Source organism: Octopus bimaculoides, chromosome 16, assembly GCF_001194135.2.
Source record: "Octopus bimaculoides isolate UCB-OBI-ISO-001 chromosome 16, ASM119413v2, whole genome shotgun sequence".
In the NCBI taxonomy this organism is placed as follows: Eukaryota; Metazoa; Mollusca; class Cephalopoda; order Octopoda; family Octopodidae; genus Octopus; species Octopus bimaculoides.
Window position 1 is genome coordinate 28,682,843 of NC_068996.1, and position 20,407 is coordinate 28,703,249.

General features: G+C 35.4%; 1 protein-coding gene across 1 annotated transcript in view; it reads left to right on the plus strand.

Moving 5' to 3' along the window:
• The window catches only part of LOC106873736 (electron transfer flavoprotein-ubiquinone oxidoreductase, mitochondrial), a 78,050-nt gene that overhangs the window by 16,815 nt on the left and 40,828 nt on the right, over positions 1-20,407 (plus strand). Inside the window, exons 2-4 of the mRNA XM_014921228.2 lie at positions 7,966-8,064; positions 14,126-14,278; positions 17,650-17,726. Coding sequence (XP_014776714.1) covers positions 7,966-8,064; positions 14,126-14,278; positions 17,650-17,726 — 329 coding nt within the window. The remainder of the gene's footprint in view (positions 1-7,965; positions 8,065-14,125; positions 14,279-17,649; positions 17,727-20,407) is intronic.

The following is a 20,407-nucleotide window of genomic DNA, read 5'->3' on the forward strand; positions in this document are numbered from 1 at the left end:
AATAGCGTGATCAGGATAAATTATCCATATAATGCAGAAAAATACGTTACTGGCCAGCCATGAGACTCGAACTCACATCTCTGTGATTACATGTCAAGTGTTTTACCATTAAACTAAACTGCCCAGCAACGAATTCTTCTGCAATTTTAGAACTTATAAATTTAGCTTCATAAGACGCTAACGTTAAATTCAACTTTACGATGAAAGTAAACAAACAAAGTTTGTCTTTAGAAGCATTGAGAAATGGTAAAACACTTGACATGTAATCACAGAGATGTGAGTTCGAGTTTCATGGCTGGCCGGTAACGTATTTTTCTGCATTATATGGATACTTTATCCTGATCACGCTATTCATAGCATTATCACGCGTTTGAGAAATAAATTTATTATATATATGCACACACTAATACAGATAGTAAGGCCCCAGATGCGATGGCCATTTATGGTGATTGCTAACATGTTTCCAGTGTGCAACCAATCACAGCATCAAAAATGCCTGGAATAGGAGCATTGTCAACTCAATTGTCTCATATCCTTTGTATTGTCGTCAGCATCAGGGAACAAAGGTAGGGCACTGGGAAGCCAAGGGTTCTCCTACTCTAGTATTGGGGTGTGGAGGAAAATGTTTCAAGCAATCTTTACACTGCATTGTCTTGCAGCTATGGAGAGGAGACTGAGAATGGAAAAGGGTAAGGAAAATCTTGGGGACAGTAAAAAGAAAAAATGTAGGGAAGAGAAAAGGAATTGGTACAAGGTAAAAACAAGTTGGTTTCACTTGCAGAAGGGTGTCTATGCACTCTTAAGATCTTGGATGTCATTGTTGTGTGGATCAGTAGGGAAAACCCAATGTAAATGCTGAAGGAAGAACAGCAAGACGAGATGGGTGATCATAGCACTGAACAAACTATGGAAGAGAATGTGTGGATCTTAGGAGATAGTAAAGAATTTTTATTGTTTTATTTTGTTTTGTTTTTCTTAAATAAAGAAAACTAGCAACAGTAGCAACATCAATCACCTTCATCATTGTAGTCATTGTCATCATCATCAATATTAAGGGTAGTGGATTAGTAGAACTGATAGGAAGCTGACAAAGTATCTTGTAGTTTTTAGCTACATCTATTTATATTTTGTGGTTTTTAGCTACATCCATTTATAAGTTTCTCTGTTGTTGACTTAGTCTTTCATCCATCTGGGGTTAATCAAAATAAGTACAACTCAATGTAATCAAGTTAATGAGAAAAGACAATATGATCTTTGTTATAAGCAAGAGACAACTGTATACATAATTTCTTCTCTGCAAACAAATGGGAACTATATTATCCTGATAAAACCCCACAAACCAAAATATATGTACATAATTATACTTTACTGCAACAAAGATTTAAATCAACTCAACAATTTCTCATTTCCTCTAAATTATTTCCAGTTACTAGCATTGCCAAACATTTTTTTTTTTGTCTTCCACTTATGAGGAAAGTTTTTAAAAATTTTTTATTTAATGTGCATAGCATTCAATTCTACTGCCTTTTGACTTGTGTGAGAGTATGTGCAAGCATGCATGCCTATAAAGTTAGCCAAAAAATTTTTATTCTTTAACCTTTTAACATTTAAATCAATCTTATCTGGCCAAATATAATTTTATCTGTTTTACATTCAAACTGGCCATATCTGGCCTTTCCCATCTACCTATACTGTCATTCTAAAAACAAAATCTCAAAGTGACAAGATTGTAGCAGAAGTGATTTACACTGTCATTATGTGTGAGATATTTTCATTATGGTTGTTTAGGCTTAAATACCCAGATATTGGCTCCACAGACCTTTTCATTCCAGAAGGTCACATGAACTTGTGATTAGCTGAACTTGTTGTTTGTATTGGTCGGTTTCCAGCCATCCAATCATGTTGGCACAACAGTTCATTTTTCCTTACATGGGAAATTAATTACCAGCTCTAGGAGCCTACTGATCTCTATAAGAATGGCAGTTCATGACTGCACTTTGTCTTTGGTACATGCCACTCGTCTCTGACAATGACGTATCTGACACCAGCTAGTCTCCACTTTCATCTCTACCAGATACCTGCCTACATCATTGCTGTATGAAGACCACACAAACAACAGACCAATGGCTGCCTCTACATACCACCAAACAATATATCAACTATGTTTACAAGATCCAGCCTAACCACAAAGTCTCTCACACATCTTTGTTGTAACCTGTTATTTTATTTTATTTCATGTATGGCATTCATTGTATTTTATAACGGAGAATAAATCGTTGTTTACCGGTTCATTTTCGTCTCATGTCACTTGTGGTTGATGCATCAGACACAGCTGTTGGTGCTGTTTTACAGCAGTTTCATTCAGAACAGCTACAACCTCTTGTATTTTTCTCCTGGAAGTTGAAACCTGCCGAGACACAATACAGTATGTTTGGATGAGCTATTGGCCATCTACGTTGCCATAAAACATTTTTGGCATATTCTCGAGAGAAGAAAGTTTACAACCTACACAGATCTTAAGCTTCTTACTTTTGCCTTACAATCAAAGCCAGAAAAATATTCACCAAGGGAAACTAGACATCTCGACTTTATTTCTCAGTTTTCAACTGATATACAGCATATCTCAGGTTCCTGCAATACTGAGGCAGATGCATTGTCTCGTCTGCCTATAAAATTCTTTGCTGTCTGCTTTGGAAATCAACTTGACTGCTTTATCATCCGACCAACCTCCACTGGACTCGTTAGACACCTCATCCACGGTTTTTGCAACATCTAAGTTCAAATATCTGCTGTTGTCAACTGCTGATAAAGAAATATTGTGTGACATATCTACTGATGTACCATGTCCTTTTGTTCCTGAGAAGCATCGACAAGTTGTTTTTGATGCTTTGCACAATCTATCTCATCCTGGCGCTACTGCCTGAGTAAAGCTCATTTCAGCTAGATTCTTCTGGTCTAATACGAGGCATAACATTACTGAGTGGTCTCGTTCTTGTCTTCCGTGCCAAAAATCAAAGGTACATAAGCACATCCATGCACCCCTGAACACTTTCAGTACTCCTGACGCTTGTTTTCACCATGTTCACATTGATCTTGTTGGACCCTGGCCTGTCAGTGAGGGATTTTCTTATATCCTGACTTGTATTAATTGTTTTTTCTCATTGGCCTGAGGCTATACCAGTAAGTGATATTTCTGTGGCATTGGTAGCACAAGCCCTTGTTGCGGGTTGGATTTCGCACTACAGCGATCTTACCACTATTACCATGGATCGAGGTAGACTGTTTGAATCCCATCTTTTTGCGGGACTGTCTAGAATCATCGGTGCTCAAAGAATTCATACAACTAGCTATCATCCTGTGTCAAATGGAATGGTGGAATGTTTCTACCATCAGTTGAAAGCTGCTTTTAGAGCCTCTCCTAATATTCAACATTAGACCAAGTATCTTCCTATTGTTCTCCTTGTATCCAAACTTCAATTAAGAAAGACATTGGTTTTTCTCCTGTGGAGCTATTGTATGGTGTTCCTTTGTCTTTGCCTAGGCAGATGCTTGCTCCTATTGATTTGAGTTCACAGGATCCTAACCTATATGTTGATCGCATACATGCCTATTTTCAGGAGTTACCACCAACGAGCACTCGACAGCAAACTATTAAATCTTTGGTTCCAGAGAACATTGCCTTGTGTACACATGTCTTTGTTAGAAAAGATGCAGTGAGAAGTCCTCTCACTCCACCTTATTCAGGACCTTATCACGTGTTGGCACACATTGATAAACATTTTACCATAGATTTGAATGGTTTTAGAGAAACAGTCTCACTTGATAGACTTAAATGAGCTTATACAGATGCTCTCACACCTGAGCCTCATACACACCCATCCTACACTATACAGCATGAAAGTAACACACCAATGCATTCACCACAAGCTCATTCACACACAACTCCCCCTTCACCAACATACATCGTGACAACCCATAGTGGTCGTCATGTACATTGGCCCAAGAAACTTTGTAAAACAATATTCATATGAACTGTTTCTTAATGCATATTATTTTGCCTTTCTTTTTTAATACACTAATGTTTCCTTTTCTCTGTATGTGAACGTTTGTTGACTTTTATAGGCATGTGCCTACTGTTGCATTTAAATTGTTACTTTTTACCTTTTTCATAACATTTTTTTTATTCATATGCTTACATTTGTAAATATTCTGTACTTTGTTGTTTAAAATATTTTTTTGCAACATTCATATGTACATTGCACCATATTATTGTGCCTTTTTTAGTGAGTTATATCACTATAACAGTGTCTGTTAAGCTTTTTTGCCTGACACCTTGTACGTTGGATATTATCTCATGCTTTCTGTGCTCATCAGACACAGCTTACCTCTATTGGACCCATGGTTAGTCAAGTAATTAATAGAAAAAGTTGTCTGTCTTTTACAATGTGCCTACATGCAATTCTGTTGTTCTTGCAAATTTTAGCAACTGTGCTTGAAAATAGGGATCTTTCTGAATTGACGGGCACCACTTTTCATTTATGTTTTATGTAGTGTTTTTGGTACCGAAACACTTTCAAACTTCGTATACTTGTATATTTTGTGTTATAGAACAGATAAAAATTTTTGTATTCGAAGTTATTTCATGTAAAAAATTGTCGTATTTCGATAATTTCAACCAATCACTGACGTCTATTGAGGTGAAAACAATTACTGCCGTGGAATGTAAACAACATGTTGTAACGGTGTCATGGAATCTTTTCCTTTGAATACTGTTGGCGGTACTGTTATTTATGACATCGTTCGTACATTTGTACTGGTTTTAGCTTTAGAGTTTTAGGGTTAGGATTCGAGTTTTAGAGTTAGGGTTAGGGTTCTAGTTTTAGAGTTAGGGTTAGGGTTAGGGTTATGATTATTTTTGCCATAACCTCACTCCTAACCCTAACCCTAACATCCGAACCCTAACCCTAAAGCCCTAAACCCTTACTAGGGAATAACGATATAATTAACAGAGAATAACAATCTTGACACCAGCAAAAATTATTGTTTACAAAAACAGCAGTAACTGTATTCAGCTGAATAGACGTTAGTGATTGGTTGAAATTACAGAAATATGACAATTTTAACATGAAATAACTTGCAATGTACAAATTTTTGTTAAGAAGGCTAAGAGAAAAAGATGTTTTATATGACACATTCTACCAGTATCCCAAGTTTGAAAGTGTTTCATTAAGAAAACAAGTGGTGCCCGTCAATTCAGAAAGATCCTAATTTGTTTCCTGGAACTACTGTGAGCTCTCATTATATTTGCCAGAATATATACTTTCTGTCATTATGGATCTGGCTTCCATTCTGATATTGCAACGTTTATCCATACACATATGTGGCATTTCTTTTTTTACATGCACTTGTATGAATATTTAGTTCTTGTTGTAAACATGTGTTTTTGCTGGACAATTGTTTAATACCCATTGTTTTACTATCGACTTTCAGTCTGCTGAGGGGTAATGTAGTAAGACATGATAAGTTTATTTTTTTCCTGCAGCGCGAGTTGGTTGTTTAAGACAGACACTAACCAGTTAAGGTTGGCATTGCACAAATCCAAACAACTTCCACCCAAGTTGAAAATGCATTTAAAAGCAGTAAGTTGAGTTAGTTGCTGTGAAGACGTTGAACCATTAACAATGTACTGTCAAGCTTCTCATTCTGTCAATTTCATCTAGAACCTAGAAGATTAATTGTTCAATTTCTTAGTCACTATAACTACTGAGCTAAGATTTTTTTAGCAAGTCAAAGTCATTATGCCCTCTTCTTCACTTGGCATTTGTCTCCTTTTTTAAGCTGTTATGAAGCTTATATTGTTTTACCATGTTTGCTGAAATTGACTGCTTCAGCAAGATTAGTTTGTCCGGCTTTGTACTATGGGATTAATACCCAGTACCAGACCAAAGAACCTGTAAAAATTAGTAGGCGCAACCAAATACATTCATGTCTTGCTATGTTATTCCTGTCTGACTGAAGGTCCAAATTTTGATTGTTTACACACACAGTGAATATTCCTGTAATACATGTTTGTTTAGCGTTGTTTTGAAACCGTAAATAAAAGTGTCGCATTTTGAACTTGAATACAACTCATTGCCTTCTGATACTTTCTGTGTAGCATCTATCAAACATTTATTTTTACTAAAAGATAATGTAATATTAATTAATTCATTTTATGTTTGACAGAATAATCTTAATACTAAAGGGTAAAACTATGTACATAAAAGGGTTTTATAAATGTTTTTATGATAAATATCAGTTTAGACTATAAAGCAGTGAGATTACTACATTGTGTTCTCTATAATTGCAGTAATTTCACAACACCAGTTAATGTTTGCTCACAAGAAAAGCCGTAGCTTCCATAGTAATCCTTTCATTTTAAAACACCACCACATGTTTAATTAAATATTTTCATAGATGCTGCCACTTGGAGATGGTAGAATTCCTTCAGTGAAAGTATCATTTAAAGAAGTTGCAATGTTAAAGTTTCTTTTGATAATATATATTACCATGTCAATGTCACATGACTCTACAATAATATGTTTATAGTCGTTTGCCATAATGTAAATTTTGTATAAATAATTTTTTTTAAATATAAAAAAGAAAGAAAAGAGAAAAAATGTATATACAACAGGTGGCATAAGAAGTTTTTCATAAAAGCCTCTCAGAAGGCCAATTTTCATTTGAAAAATGATGCAAACAACTCAGCAGTGTCACACACAAGCCACAGAGTAATCCCACAATAAGATGCTACAAGTCTTTTGTAGCATCAACAATTTGTTGAGTGTGTAAAAGTGCTAGACAACAATTGTTTTCACTAAAACCACTCGGGATGACAGCTCTCATTTAATGATAATAGAAATATTCTATCAGTATTTAGGATTGATTCCACGGTGAGATTTTACAAGACATTTACCATAATATTGGTTATATAAAAACCACAGACAGCAGGTGATAAAAGAAGTTTTCCACTTATGATAAGCTTCACTAGGATATAGAACTATCTCATATAATACATGGATTCTACAATGGTGTGTTACAAGAGTTTTATTTAATATTGGCTATGAAGAAACTCAGACAACAGAAGTTTTATGAAACAAGATAATTGAAGAAACAAATGAATTTATGGAAGTTGAACTCCACAATGTTCATCATTTAGAACATTGTGTAAAATAATTATATTGACGAAGTTATCTCCCCGGAACTAATCTGCTTTGACTTTATTTTTCCTGGTGTGTCTAGTTTTTTAATATCATTGAATTACCAGTGGCAAGGCTATATTACCCTACTAGATACCAGAGACATATTCCATTATTGTATATGTGGGAGGCTTATTTAGACTGAGCAAAATATTCACAACTACTCAAGAAACAAAATACTTTGAGGCTCTGAATATATAGTATGGTTGCTACAGCTTAACCAAATGGTCATACAGACATTAAAAATGTTTAAAACATATTTCCATTAAAAAAATTTTTTTAATTAACTTGTAGTGGCGCGAAATTATGGTTGCCATTAAGGAAGTACAATCTACGCATACACAAGGGACTTGCCTTCCCGGAAGCCCCTCGAGTGTGCATGTGTAGTAAAACCAGTACTTAAAGCGCTTCGCGCGCTTTCTAACTCTTTTTAGCACGATGCCTTCGATGTAACAACAACTTGCTCCTCTCAGATGCTTCAACGAAGCTCTTAATATCTAGATGCCGATTACAAGTTAACCAACAAGTTAACTAGGCTGAATGACACAGGATTTGTAAAGCCAAGCATCACCAAAATAAAACTTATTTTATTATTTTGTTAATTGTTCTACTGTTTTCTTAATATATAAATTTGTTGAAAGGTGATAGAGAGAGACTAAAGTCTCTATTGCAACTATCAACCTTTTACAAACTAAAAATAACTATTGTTATTTGGTTGTCATTTCAGTTCTCAGTGGATTCAAGAATGTACGCCAGTATTCTTCAGCAGCAAAAATCACAACACATTACACAATCCATCCAAGAAAGGATGATGAGCGATGGAAAGGTACGAGCATCCTGTTTGTATATACATCTATCTTCATTTATCATGGACGTATGGTTCCAAAAAACACAGTGTTAAATGAATCAGCTATAAATAGAACATATGGGGAAAATAGCTTTTGTTCCAAAACCCCGCCACTTGTCCCCTAACTTACCCAAATAACACCTCCAAACAATTTTTAACCACATATAATGATAGTGTTTTATGGTTGGTCTAATATTTAGAGTAAAATTTATGTTGAGTAAATAATAAATACACTCATCTCCATTCTTTGTTTGGATCAAGCGCTTTCATATTTTTTCCATTCACTGGTGGCATGTTAATGGGCACATTGTACGTAAATCCATATGAAAAAATATCCAGACTCACAACTTGATGATGTAAACACAAGCAATAATCAGTGCATTCTAGGTAACTGAGCATTGTGGATGATTGCTGGAATGTGCTTTTGTGCACCAAACAGAATCTTTGACCACTTGCTAAACCATCAGTGATAAATGAGAACAGATGTATAGATATAAATGTATGACAGGGATAAGAAATATGCTGGTGTGTGCATGTGTAAGTAGAGTCTGTTTTTTTTCATTAATATTAACAGGTTCCATGGAAATCCCACATTTTGTAAATCTTATTTCTATTTTGATCCTAAACTTATAGTTATTCACAACATTGTTTCATTATGCTAAAGATTTCATGATTTTGTTCTCTAGTTAAAGATTGCTAAAAGCATAATGCTCAAGCACATGTGACAACTGAATAATATCATAACAGTTTTGAATGTGCAAAAGTAATTTAGATAAATTTTGTCAGTTGTAAATTTTCTTCTGTTAAGTAATCAGTGATAATGCTAAACTGTTAGCATTAACTTAAAGAGTTTTCAGCATATAATAAATATATAAACTCTTTTTTATCTACTGAGTACCTTGTTTTCTCATTTGTACATGTTTGTGTGTATGTATATATATCTATATATAGAGAGAGAGAGTGAGAGAAAGAGACAGGGCTTTAATTATTGTCATGCCTGTATAATTATGTTTGTACATGTGTGGAAATGAATGGTGAAGCACAAATTAGAAGCCTGATATATCTATGCTAAACTATAAAGAACACCAATCAATTGCTACAAATCTCAGCTGTAAATTACTTCATGTAAGATTATATAATCATCATGGATAGTTACAAAGATTTTTTTCCTATGATATATTCAAAAGAGAAAGGAACATACCTCTGACTTTTTCAAGCCCCCTCAGACTAGTGAGATTGTAGGGAAAACACAGAAAATTCCTGAGGGTGACAGTTCTAGGCCCAAAGAACTAAGTGAGATGTTTAATGCAGATATGAGAAATGAGACACAGTATGTGTGACAAAGGGTAAGCTTGATTAAAGATAATATACAGTTATCTCAAAGAAACAAAGGCTGTTGTAGTAACAATAGAATAGGTAGAGAGAGAGAGAAAGACAGAAAACAGTATGTCTGTGAGCCAGTGAGTGCAGTATTTTACAGGTGAGTGAATAATTGCTGACAATATGGAATAGCTTTCACCTGGATGTGGTATTGCATTTTATATGTGTATGTGGGCACAGTACTATGCTGGATACAGGAGCTGTTAGATCCAGTTGAAGATCTTATGTTCTCAAGAGTCAGCGAAGAGAAATTCTCAGAACAATTCTTTTGTAGTGACTTAGATGGGTTTTAGTTGTAGATTATTCATGACTATAAATGCTGAGTGGTTAAATTCACTTCAGAGCCCTGGAGTCCCAGGTCCCATTCCATTGCATGGAACTTTCAGCAAGTGCTGTTGCCAGAGTAAACAAACTATCTAGAAGTCCATCATATAGACTGCATCTGTAATTCAAAGGTAAAGCCTTATTGTATCACACTAATTTCTACTTATGAATTATGTTAAGGATATACATGTTTATGGAATGCTCAGCCACTTCACATGATTCAGCAAGTGGAATATCCCATTTATTAAAGCTATATTGTGAAATCATTGTGGAACCCCATCATTCACAACTATATTATGTGTGGTACAAGTCTACTTCTTAGATATGTGTAGTGATTTTGTTACTTGACTGGGTTGTCATATCTCCATTGAAGAATTTTCGCAAGATGATTGTTCAAATTGTAAATGTGTGTGAAAAGTTAGGAAAAAGTAAAGTTGTGAAGAGTGTATGGGATGCACCAGAGTTTATAGAATGTAGGCCAGATAGAACATTGTCACCAACCTCATAAGGATCTTGTTATACAAGAAACAAGAGATGGAAAGATGCTACATGTAGGTAGCTCAGTTAGATGATTCTTATTCTAGACACAAAGGTCTTTGCTGATGTCAACTGTAAAAACATTGCTTTTGTTTAATATTTAGAGTAAACCATTTCATGTAGAAAGACACTATTGAATGACATAGGAGCAGAGCAAGTCTGATCTCACTGTGTAGAAACTATATTTGTAATTACCAAGGGATGACAGATCTTTCAAGGTGATGAAGGAGCTGATTGCTGACAACTGTTTCTATTGCCTGAAATGTTGGAATGGTTAAAGAGGTGAAACGGAATATACTGTGGCATGTTTCCAAATAGACTAGGATGCACTTTTGTAGAAAAAGAGAGGGCTTGGAGTGTTTGGCAAGGATAGGAGCTGACTCTAAATGGCACAGTTTGAGAATGGTGAAATACCTTTTCACATTGGAGCAATTGGATGTGTTTTTTACATTGTGACTGTGTAAGTGATGATGAAAGGTGAAGGCAAAGTGAAAGCTTTTTCAGCAAGTGTGCTGCTAAGAGAGCTTAGTTAAATAAAGAGTTGATGACAAGAAAACTATGCAAAGTTGGTTGAGAACCTCTTGATAATAGCCCAGAAGGCTCTGCTATAATTTGGTACCTAAGAAAGTTAGTAAACTGTTCAGTACACAAAAGCATCCTTTGCTTATCTGATAGCTATCTTTGGGCATTGGATAAAAGATCTCTTATAAATGGAGTTTTAAGCAGCACAATTGTGGACAAACCTCGTGAGGATATTGCAATTATAGACTTCAATTATGTTGAAAATATCTACGGAAGAAATATGACTGGAAGCATGGTTTTGGTCATTCACTTTATTTCGGACCAAAATGGCAGAGGGAGGGAAATACGTTTGCTTCCATATGTAGTGAAACTTGATCAGTTAGCTGATTTGGTAACAGAAGATATGAGATATTTTGTGAGAGGAGAATACTATGATGTATTTGTGTGTTTGTGTGTACATGTGTTTTAATTTTAATGTCTTATATAAGAAAGAGAAGTGCTCATGACACTTTTTTTTCTGAGCTTCCAAAACTGGTGATAGGAAGAAAGAGAGGAAGAAATCACCACAGTGCATTACGATATTGCATAATTGCATACATTCAGACCTGGACTGAATATATGTAATAAAGTAGACTTCACTAAAGGCATTAAACCAAGTGACAAATTATGTTTTCCATTTAAGAATTGTTCTACTTCATTTGACTGACTCTCACACAGTTTCTTTCTATCAAACTTCACCGAAAAGGCTTGGGTCAAATAAAAGGTGCCTACACAATAGAATCAGTGTTGAAACTGTATGATTACAAATCAGACTTCTTAACCTCTGAACATCTGTGCACCTTTATACAACATCAACCACCTCCTTTCTCTAATTTCCATATAACAACAAATGTACATTCACCATCTATAATACTGGCTATAAATAAACAGACTAAAAGTATAATATCCACAATCTTCCTTTCTATCAGCAACTCCAAAAAGTTTCAGACATGTCTAATATCTAACAATCATTTTCAACAATTAAAACATTCTAATGCAGGGAAAAAATACAAGAATATTTCTACAACATTCTTCACAGAACATAAAATATAGTCAAAGAAGGCAAAATTACACACACATTAAGAACACTCACAAGCATCACATTTGAAACATGATTAGTATTTTAGTCTATATAGCAGTTATCAGATAAGACAGTAGAAGCAAAGACAGTATAATACAGGGGTTAGTTTAGGGTTTAAGAATAAAAAATTGATCAGAAGTATTCGGTGTGTCTTTCAGAAATATGTGTAGGAGTGGAGCTAACAGTTGGTGTTGATAATTCGACCTCCCTGCTGGCAGTACCTGTGTTGTGGGTGGGAAGAACATGATTTATAAAGATGAGTTGTGTACACTGAAGTCCCAAATTGTGATGACTTCAAAGAGAGGTGAGGTGAAATTGTTGTCTTCAAGGTAGGAAGTGAGATAGTCAAACAACTGGTGATGATTGAAAGAATTTGGGGAATTGTAGCAATAACGTACAAAGTTAGAAGAATAAGACAGAGAGACTTTTAGACAGAATAACTGAAAAGTCATTATTACTGAAGTCCACTACTGAATATTGGAAAAAGTTATCTGCATATACGGAGGTTTAAATATGAAAACATAGAAATTTTTAATTTTTTAGGACAAGATTTACATGATGATAATTTTGTCAAACATTTTATATTTCTAAAATTGAATAATTTCTATTTTCAAATTTGAACTTTAATACTTTTTATCAATAGCTTTTTCTTTTATGGAGTTAAATCACAGTTTGTAAATAAATAACATGAAAAAAGAGCTTACTTGTCAAAAATGTGCGTTATTGTAGTGATAGTGACAAAGTTATCTCCCCTACATTGAAAGTAAAAATCCAGAATCCAAAGAAACTAGCAATATGTCAGAATCGACAAAAATTAATTCATTAAGAGTTACTAACGTGGAACTTGATTCACATAAGGATATATTGAACAAGTTTAGCAGCTTCAAAAAAAAAATGTGCAAAAGGCTGTCACAGGATTCAGACAGTAATATTCTATCGATGAACCTAATACTTGCCTTCTAATCCTTTTCTTGACATGAGCTGAAGAAGTTGTCCACTTGTTTATTGTTGTTGCTCCTTAGCCCTAGGTCAACTCTGATCAAGTAAACCTGTTATTAAGGACATTTTTCCTATGTACAGGTAACTCAAGGCCTCATTATCCAACATGTCCTTCTCTAAGATGGTATTTGTTGTGGAGCTAGTCACCATGCAGAATAGTGGCTTCTAGTGTTTCTGTGACCTCATCATCCTATCTCCTTTAGTTTGATATGCAACACCCTTGGTTTATTCTCAGAAATTTTAACCAAAGAAGAAAACCTGCTATGCCCTAAGTGTGTTTTTGCAGTCTTTCTAAAATCTTGCTTTTAAATACAGACATTGGCTTTCTTTTTTTTTTAATTGTATAATTTAATTTGATGCTTTACACATTCCTAACAAATGTTTGTGGCATTCTATGGTGTCGTGACACCCATACTGAAAACCACCAGTGTAGAGTCTCTCTCTCAGTTTGTTGTTCATCTGGTGATATAAATCTGTATCATTGAATTAATATGGAATAGGCCATTATATTCACCAATCATTTAGTACATCCCATAGATAAGAACCAAAATAAAAATCCAAAGAACACACAGTGAGTTATTTGATGAACTCTTGTTTGTACATTGGAGGAACTTTACTAGGCATGTTTCATACAACCGGAGTTCAACTCAACACTGCAATTTAATAAAACATGTTTTGCATGTTGTTGCTTGTCATCTACAGTGGTGAGCTGTTCCTGCCCTGTGGGGTCTTCTTACAGCCAGATGAACTACCAACTACTTGACTAAATGTACAATAACCTGTCTGTGTTCATGCTCCATATTAATATCTCCAAGGAAACGAGCATGAGAATGGAGAGAAGTCTAGAATTTTTACCCCTTAAATTATTTGAAATTATCTGGACCACTGAAAGAGTCTCTATGAGGTAACTCAACCTGACTTGGCCTGCTAAAAGCAGCACCCAAGTTTGCTTTAAATCACATCCAGCTGTCTCACAAACAGCATCCTTTAGATAATGTAGTATGGGGTGTAATGTCCTTTGTAGAACCTGGTGCTAAATAAGAACCTGAATGTATGAAATTGACTATCCAATGTCCTTCACTACACACACTTCCTCTATTCTTTCAACAGCTTATTTAATGTTAGAGTTATCCTTATCCTTTTTTTTCTTTCTTCCAGATATCGATATGGAAAGATATGCTGATGAAACAGACATCCTAATTGTTGGTGGAGGGCCTGCAGGTTTATCTGCAGCTTGTCGCCTCAAACAGCTTGCAGCTGAAAAAGAAATTGAACTACGAGTAACACTAGTTGAAAAATCTGCTGAAATTGGTTGGTAATGTTTTTATTTTATTTTTTATTTCCTTAGTTATTTTTCCCAACTCTAAAGGTATCATTACCATAAACTGTTAGAAGATACCTCTTACCAAGTAATGGTTGAAGTACAGTTTTACTTCCCAGTTGTAACACTTTACACATGTGATGCTCTCATTTTGCATGCTTACCAAAGATATGGGTAATCACTCATAAAAGTATGCCACTAGTTTCTAAAAAGATTGCATAATTTATGTAATGGTTTACTTTTTATTTTAGTTTTGTATCAATTTTTCTATGCCTACATACATAGAGGAGGTTTTGATAAATTTTGTTATTTATTTACTGTTGGAACATCTTTTTTTCTGCCTTGCTATTTCTGGAAGAAGGGATAATACCCATGGCTTTTTTCAGGCCCTCCTAAACCTGTGAAATTGATGCCATTAGTTTTTTTCCCCAAACCACTGTAAGTCAAAGCCTGTGAAAAAGATATGAGCAAGAAATTCCAGAGTTTGACATTCTGAGAGAAAAAAAAGACTGGATATTGCAATTAGTGAAGGGTCAGTGGGTGTGGGTATAATAAAAAGGATGAGAAGACAAGAATTAAGTAGGATGGGAATGCCTGAGTAGAGCTGGTGGGAATCCAGCTAGAAGCCATTATAGTAATTGCAGAAAAATTGATAGACAGTGCATCTCTGGGCTAGAGGCTGGAGTGTATCTGCAAGTGACTTTAAGTTGATCAACCTTTCTTGGATATGGTGTAGGATGTCTGTGTATACAGTAGCAGCACCATCTCAGATGTAAGAATAATATTCCATTGTGAGCCTCGCTTGAACTTATAGAGTGCTGGTAATTGTTAGGGGCTGAAATATTTTCTGGTCCTGAAAAGAAGAGCCAGTCATTGGAATGAGATTCTAGCTATTTTAAAGATATGCTTGTGCTAGGAGTATTGCTTGATGGTAGTAAGACCCAACAATTGGAGCAATTTTGAGAGCTCTAGCTGAATGCTGGTTGTGATTAAAGGGATGTAGTGTGATGATGTTTTTTCTCTTTATATATAAGTAACATTTATGTTGTTGAAAGAGACATGTCCCCAGTAGAGGATACATTTAAGGTTTTGATTTGGGGAGTTAATGTGGGTTTGTTGTGTGGTTTAATGTTGTGTGTGGGTGATGCATGGTTGGAGAATGTTTTGGAGAAATGAAGAGAAGTATCATCAGCATAATGCTGTTATATGTAGCTGGAAGATAGTCTTTTGGTATGTAGAATGAAGCGATTCTAGAACAAAACTGAAGCCAGGGGCACACTAGTGTTGGTAGAATGAGGAACAGAAAAATCTCTGACAACATGTGGCAATAATGCAATGTGGTAAGAAGCTATAAATCCAAGAAGTAAGAGATTGGTGGAGCCCATAGGCAAAAAGTTTTAATAGGGGGTTTACATGCAGACACAGGCAAAAGTTTTGCTGATATCAAGTGTGACAACATTGCTTGCACTAGATTATTCTAAAGCAAGAGTCTACTGGGGAAGACAGAGGAGAAATAAGTCACCAATAGATCTGGTTTTATGGAAACTATATGCATTCAGCTGTTTTCAATCCACTTCTGAGTGAACCCTCTGCATAGGCACAGGTGGCTGTGTGGTAAGAAGCTTGCTTCCCAACTACACGGTTCTGGGGTTCATTGCCACTGTGTGGCACCTTGGACAAGTGTCTTATACTATAGCTTTGGGCCAACCAAAGCCTTATGAGCGGATTTGGTAGATGGAAACTAAAAGAAGCTTGTCATGTTTATATATATATATATATATATATATATATATATATATATATATATATGTATGTATGTATGTATGTACATATGTATTTATGAGCATGTGTCTTTGTCTATGTTTGTTCCCTTACCATTACTTGGTGTGTTTACATCCCTGTAACTTAGCAATTCAGCAAAACAGACCAATAGAATAAGTGTTAGGCTCACAAAGAATAAGTCCTGGGGTCGATTTCTTTGACTAAAAATCCCTTTAAGGTGGTGCTCCAGCATAGCCAAAGTCAAACGACTGAAACAAGTAAAAGAATGCCTTTCACAGTTATCTGAGCTGGTCATAACCCTACCTGTTCATACTAGCTAGTTATTGGTTGGCAGGGTACTCTTGTGATCAGGTAATTGGTTCTGGCCATCAACACCTTGATGGAATTTTTTAAGTTCAGAAAACAAATCTTCTGCAAGTCATCTCAATTTCATCAGTTCACTGCCTTGGACTAATAAAAGGCAAAGCTGGCCTTGGCAGGATTTGAACTCAGAGCAAAGACAGCTGGAACAAATATCATAAGGCTTTTTATCCAATGCTCCAATGACTCTCCTAATTCTCTGCCTTCACAATTAAATGGTTAATAGTAATTAGTCATTTAAATGTGATGTCAGGAAAGAAACTGTTTTATCAACCAAGCAAACTGAAGCAAATAGTGTTTGTATTCATTTCTCAAAAAGTACTACACAACAGTTGTATTAGTAGTAAGCACTGTTACTAAGGACTAAACTGTGATGTTTTTGTTGTTGGTTACTCCCAGAACAGACTGATGATCAAAGGCATTCCAGCTATGACCATTCCTCTCTTTTCTTAGGTATAGTATAGCTTGGACTACATCATACTATGTCCTTTTTTAAGACAATAGGGTAAGATCTGAGAGATGTTATCTATTTCTAGCAGGTTGAGTAACTACTTAGCTATATTTGAAGAATCACCATTTCCTCGTGTGGTTTGGGAGAGGAGGAAAAAGTAGGATTTGTATGTATAAGTGTGAAAATTCTTGTTTATGACAATTGTCACAACTAGTTATATTTTTAAACTGAATATCTTATCTTCCTGACTGACTGTGATTTAGTTGTATGTTTTACCAACCAGGCAGACTGAGGCTATTACAGTATTGTTGTTGTTGCTGCTTGACCCCAGGTCAACCCTGATCAAGTAAATCTATGATGAAAAGCATTCCAACCATGGCCAGCCTGTCTTTTTAGGGATATGTACAGCTACATTATTTAGTGTGTTCTTTCCTAAAATAGTATGGTTGAATTTGGGAGAGATTTGGCTGCTACTTCTAGCATATCAAGTTTCTATATAGAGACTCCTTCGGTGGCTCATGTATAGTAATGTATCTTGTGTAGGACAGTACAACACAAAGATTGGGACAAAGTTTGATCCTAATACCTTCTGCACAGTAATTTAACTCCTTAACATCACTCAATTCTCAATTGTAGTATAGCTCCCAAGTGTAGCAAAGAGAGTTATATTGTGTTAAATTAACATGTTTGTCTGTTTTGCTATGTAAATATCATGATAAATCTGTGCTCATGCAATAGTATTAACACACAATATTTGTATTCTTCCAGGTGGACACACTTTATCTGGTGCTTGCTTAGAACCAATAGCTTTAAATGAGCTCTTTCCAAATTGGAGTGATTTGGAGGTAAGTAGATACCTTGATTTTAAGGAAGGTTCTCTTTGGAACAAGTTTACAGAATATCAAGAATCTAAATAATTAAGATAATCTTCTGAAGATACAGCACTGTTATTTGACAACAAATTAGAAGAATCATGAGAGTATAGAACAAAACCCTTGCACTTTGAATTCAGATCCTACCATTGTTAACTTTACCTTCCATCCTTGGTAAAATAAAGTACCAGTCTAGTGCAGTGGATTGACAGAATTGTCAGACAAGATTATGCCGCTCTTTGTTCCAGCTCTTTGATTCTGAGTTCTTAAGCTTAATCTGATGCCCATAATTTGATCCTTGGGAGCCTTTGGCAGAATTCATTCTATCACAAGTATTCCGATTAATTTTCCTGTTTTAGGAATGTTCTTTCCTTTCCTGAAGTCTCAAAGGTTATGAGCATTGCCCTTCCATACTTGACTAACTGGAGTTTATATTAATGCTCAAATGGTTATGGATTTTTAGCAAAAAGACAAAGATTAGATGTCCATATTAACATATTCAACCAGAGGCATTTGTGGTTAGCAAAGTATAAACCTCAGACCAGATGCACCACTCTAACATATGAGTAGTGTGTCTGGTCTGAGATTTATACTGTCGTTATCATAATTCTGATTTCTACATAAAGAGATTTACATGTGATATTTGGAGGTGGTCATGAAAACTGGCAACTGATGAGCAAACCATAATATTTCATTTTTTACTCAGTCATGCAAAACTAAACTAAAGAAATTCAGATAAGACAAGTTAAGCTGGTATTTACTAGTATTTTGTTGTCATTAATTTTCACATTTATTAGGGAGGTATCAACTCTACTGTCAGTGTATAGAGCAACTTGCATGATGTTTGTATTCATAGTGCAATGCTGCATTTTGTGCGCAAGCAGCAAGCAGAGGGTTTGTGAATGAAGACTCGGAAGAAATTAAATTAGCATATTTCTCTGGATGCGTAATGTTAGTATGCATAAATAATGAAGTACAAATGAGCTGAAAGTAAAACTGGATATAAGAGGAATCAGATGTCATGTGTAACAGAGAAGACTGTATTGGTATGTGATGCACATATGAAAGACAACAGCCATGTAAAGAAATTCCAGGCACACACAGTATGTGAATCCTGTGGAAGGGATCTAGAAATATCTAGAATGAAGTGGAGAAGACTAATCTCAATATGCTGAGCTTCATAAAGATGACAGAAGCCTGCTATGCTTGACAACATTAAAGGCTGGGAATAAGAGAAGTTGGGTCATGCTTGAAAGAAATCTTCAACTGAACTCCTCACAGGTAGGAAATAGTAGTTCAAACTCTTCTGGATGCACAATAGTGACAATAGATATACCGTTAGCTGAGAGATGGATAGATAATGTAATAAGTAGTCAGGGTGTGTGATAGGATAATTAAGTTAAGACTAATTGTAGGCAACACAATAGCAGCATTTATCTTGACATATGCCTCACAAGTGGGACTGCCAGAAGCACAGAAGGATTGCTTCTATGAAGCCCTTCTACAAATTACTTCAGTGACAAATAACAGCAACCTCATTATTGTAGCTGGTGGCTTCAGTGGACATGTTAACCAACACACTGATGGCTTTCACAATGCACATGGTTATGGCTCAAGAAATGAAGCAAGTTTTGTGATGCTACTGATCTTACAATTTACAACACATTCTTTAACAAACCATCCAACCACCTCATTACCTGCTAATCTGCAAACACACAAGTCAGAGTGTCATTAAGAAACAGGACAGAAAGATGAATGCGCTACTCAACATAGGTTATTAGCTAGTGACTTCTATGTCAGAGTTAGGTTGACTCAGAAAAGAAAACAGCATAGAGAAAGAAGATTTGGAAATTAAAGGATCCAACAATTGGGAATAGGGTTAGAGAAATTCTAAATGATACACATGACTGTAGGGAAGAAGATTTAGATACTTGTAGTATAGATGACAACTGGGGATTTGTACATGATAACCTGCTTAAAGCTACAAATCTGATGTGGCTGGAGCAAAGTCCCAACCAAACCAAAAGTAACATGGTGGTGGAATAAGATTGATAGGGCAGTAAAGGCTAAGAGACAGGCATGGGAGGACTGGAAGAATGGTAGTAGTAAGGAGCACTACTTGATGACTAGAGATTTGCATGTCCTGAAATGTGAGGATCTGAAATGAGAAGTGTTCAGAATTGTGAGAAAATGTGTGAAAAAGAAGTGAGATGTATTTGGAATGATGAAGGCAAACTCACCATTAATATGGAACATAAGAAACTGGTATGGAAGTGCTATTGTGAAAAGCTGCTAAATGTAGAAAATGCATAGGATAAACAGGGATTACCCTATGCTGATCCAATACAGAGACCAACAATTCAAGTTGACTGCAGTGTGATAAATAAAATGATCAAGAACATGGAAAGAGGGAAAACTGTGAATCAGGAATAGTTGCAGAAACACTTAAAATATATGGGAAAGTAGGATACAAGATTACCAGACAGTTAATTAAATCATAGAAGAAAGTGTCATGCCCAACAACTTATGTGTTCAAATATGCCCCAAGCATATTTGAACTGGTAATAACCTTATATTTATACACATTACTGCTTAGTGCTGCCACCTTGTAATATATATATATATATATATATATATATATATATATATATATA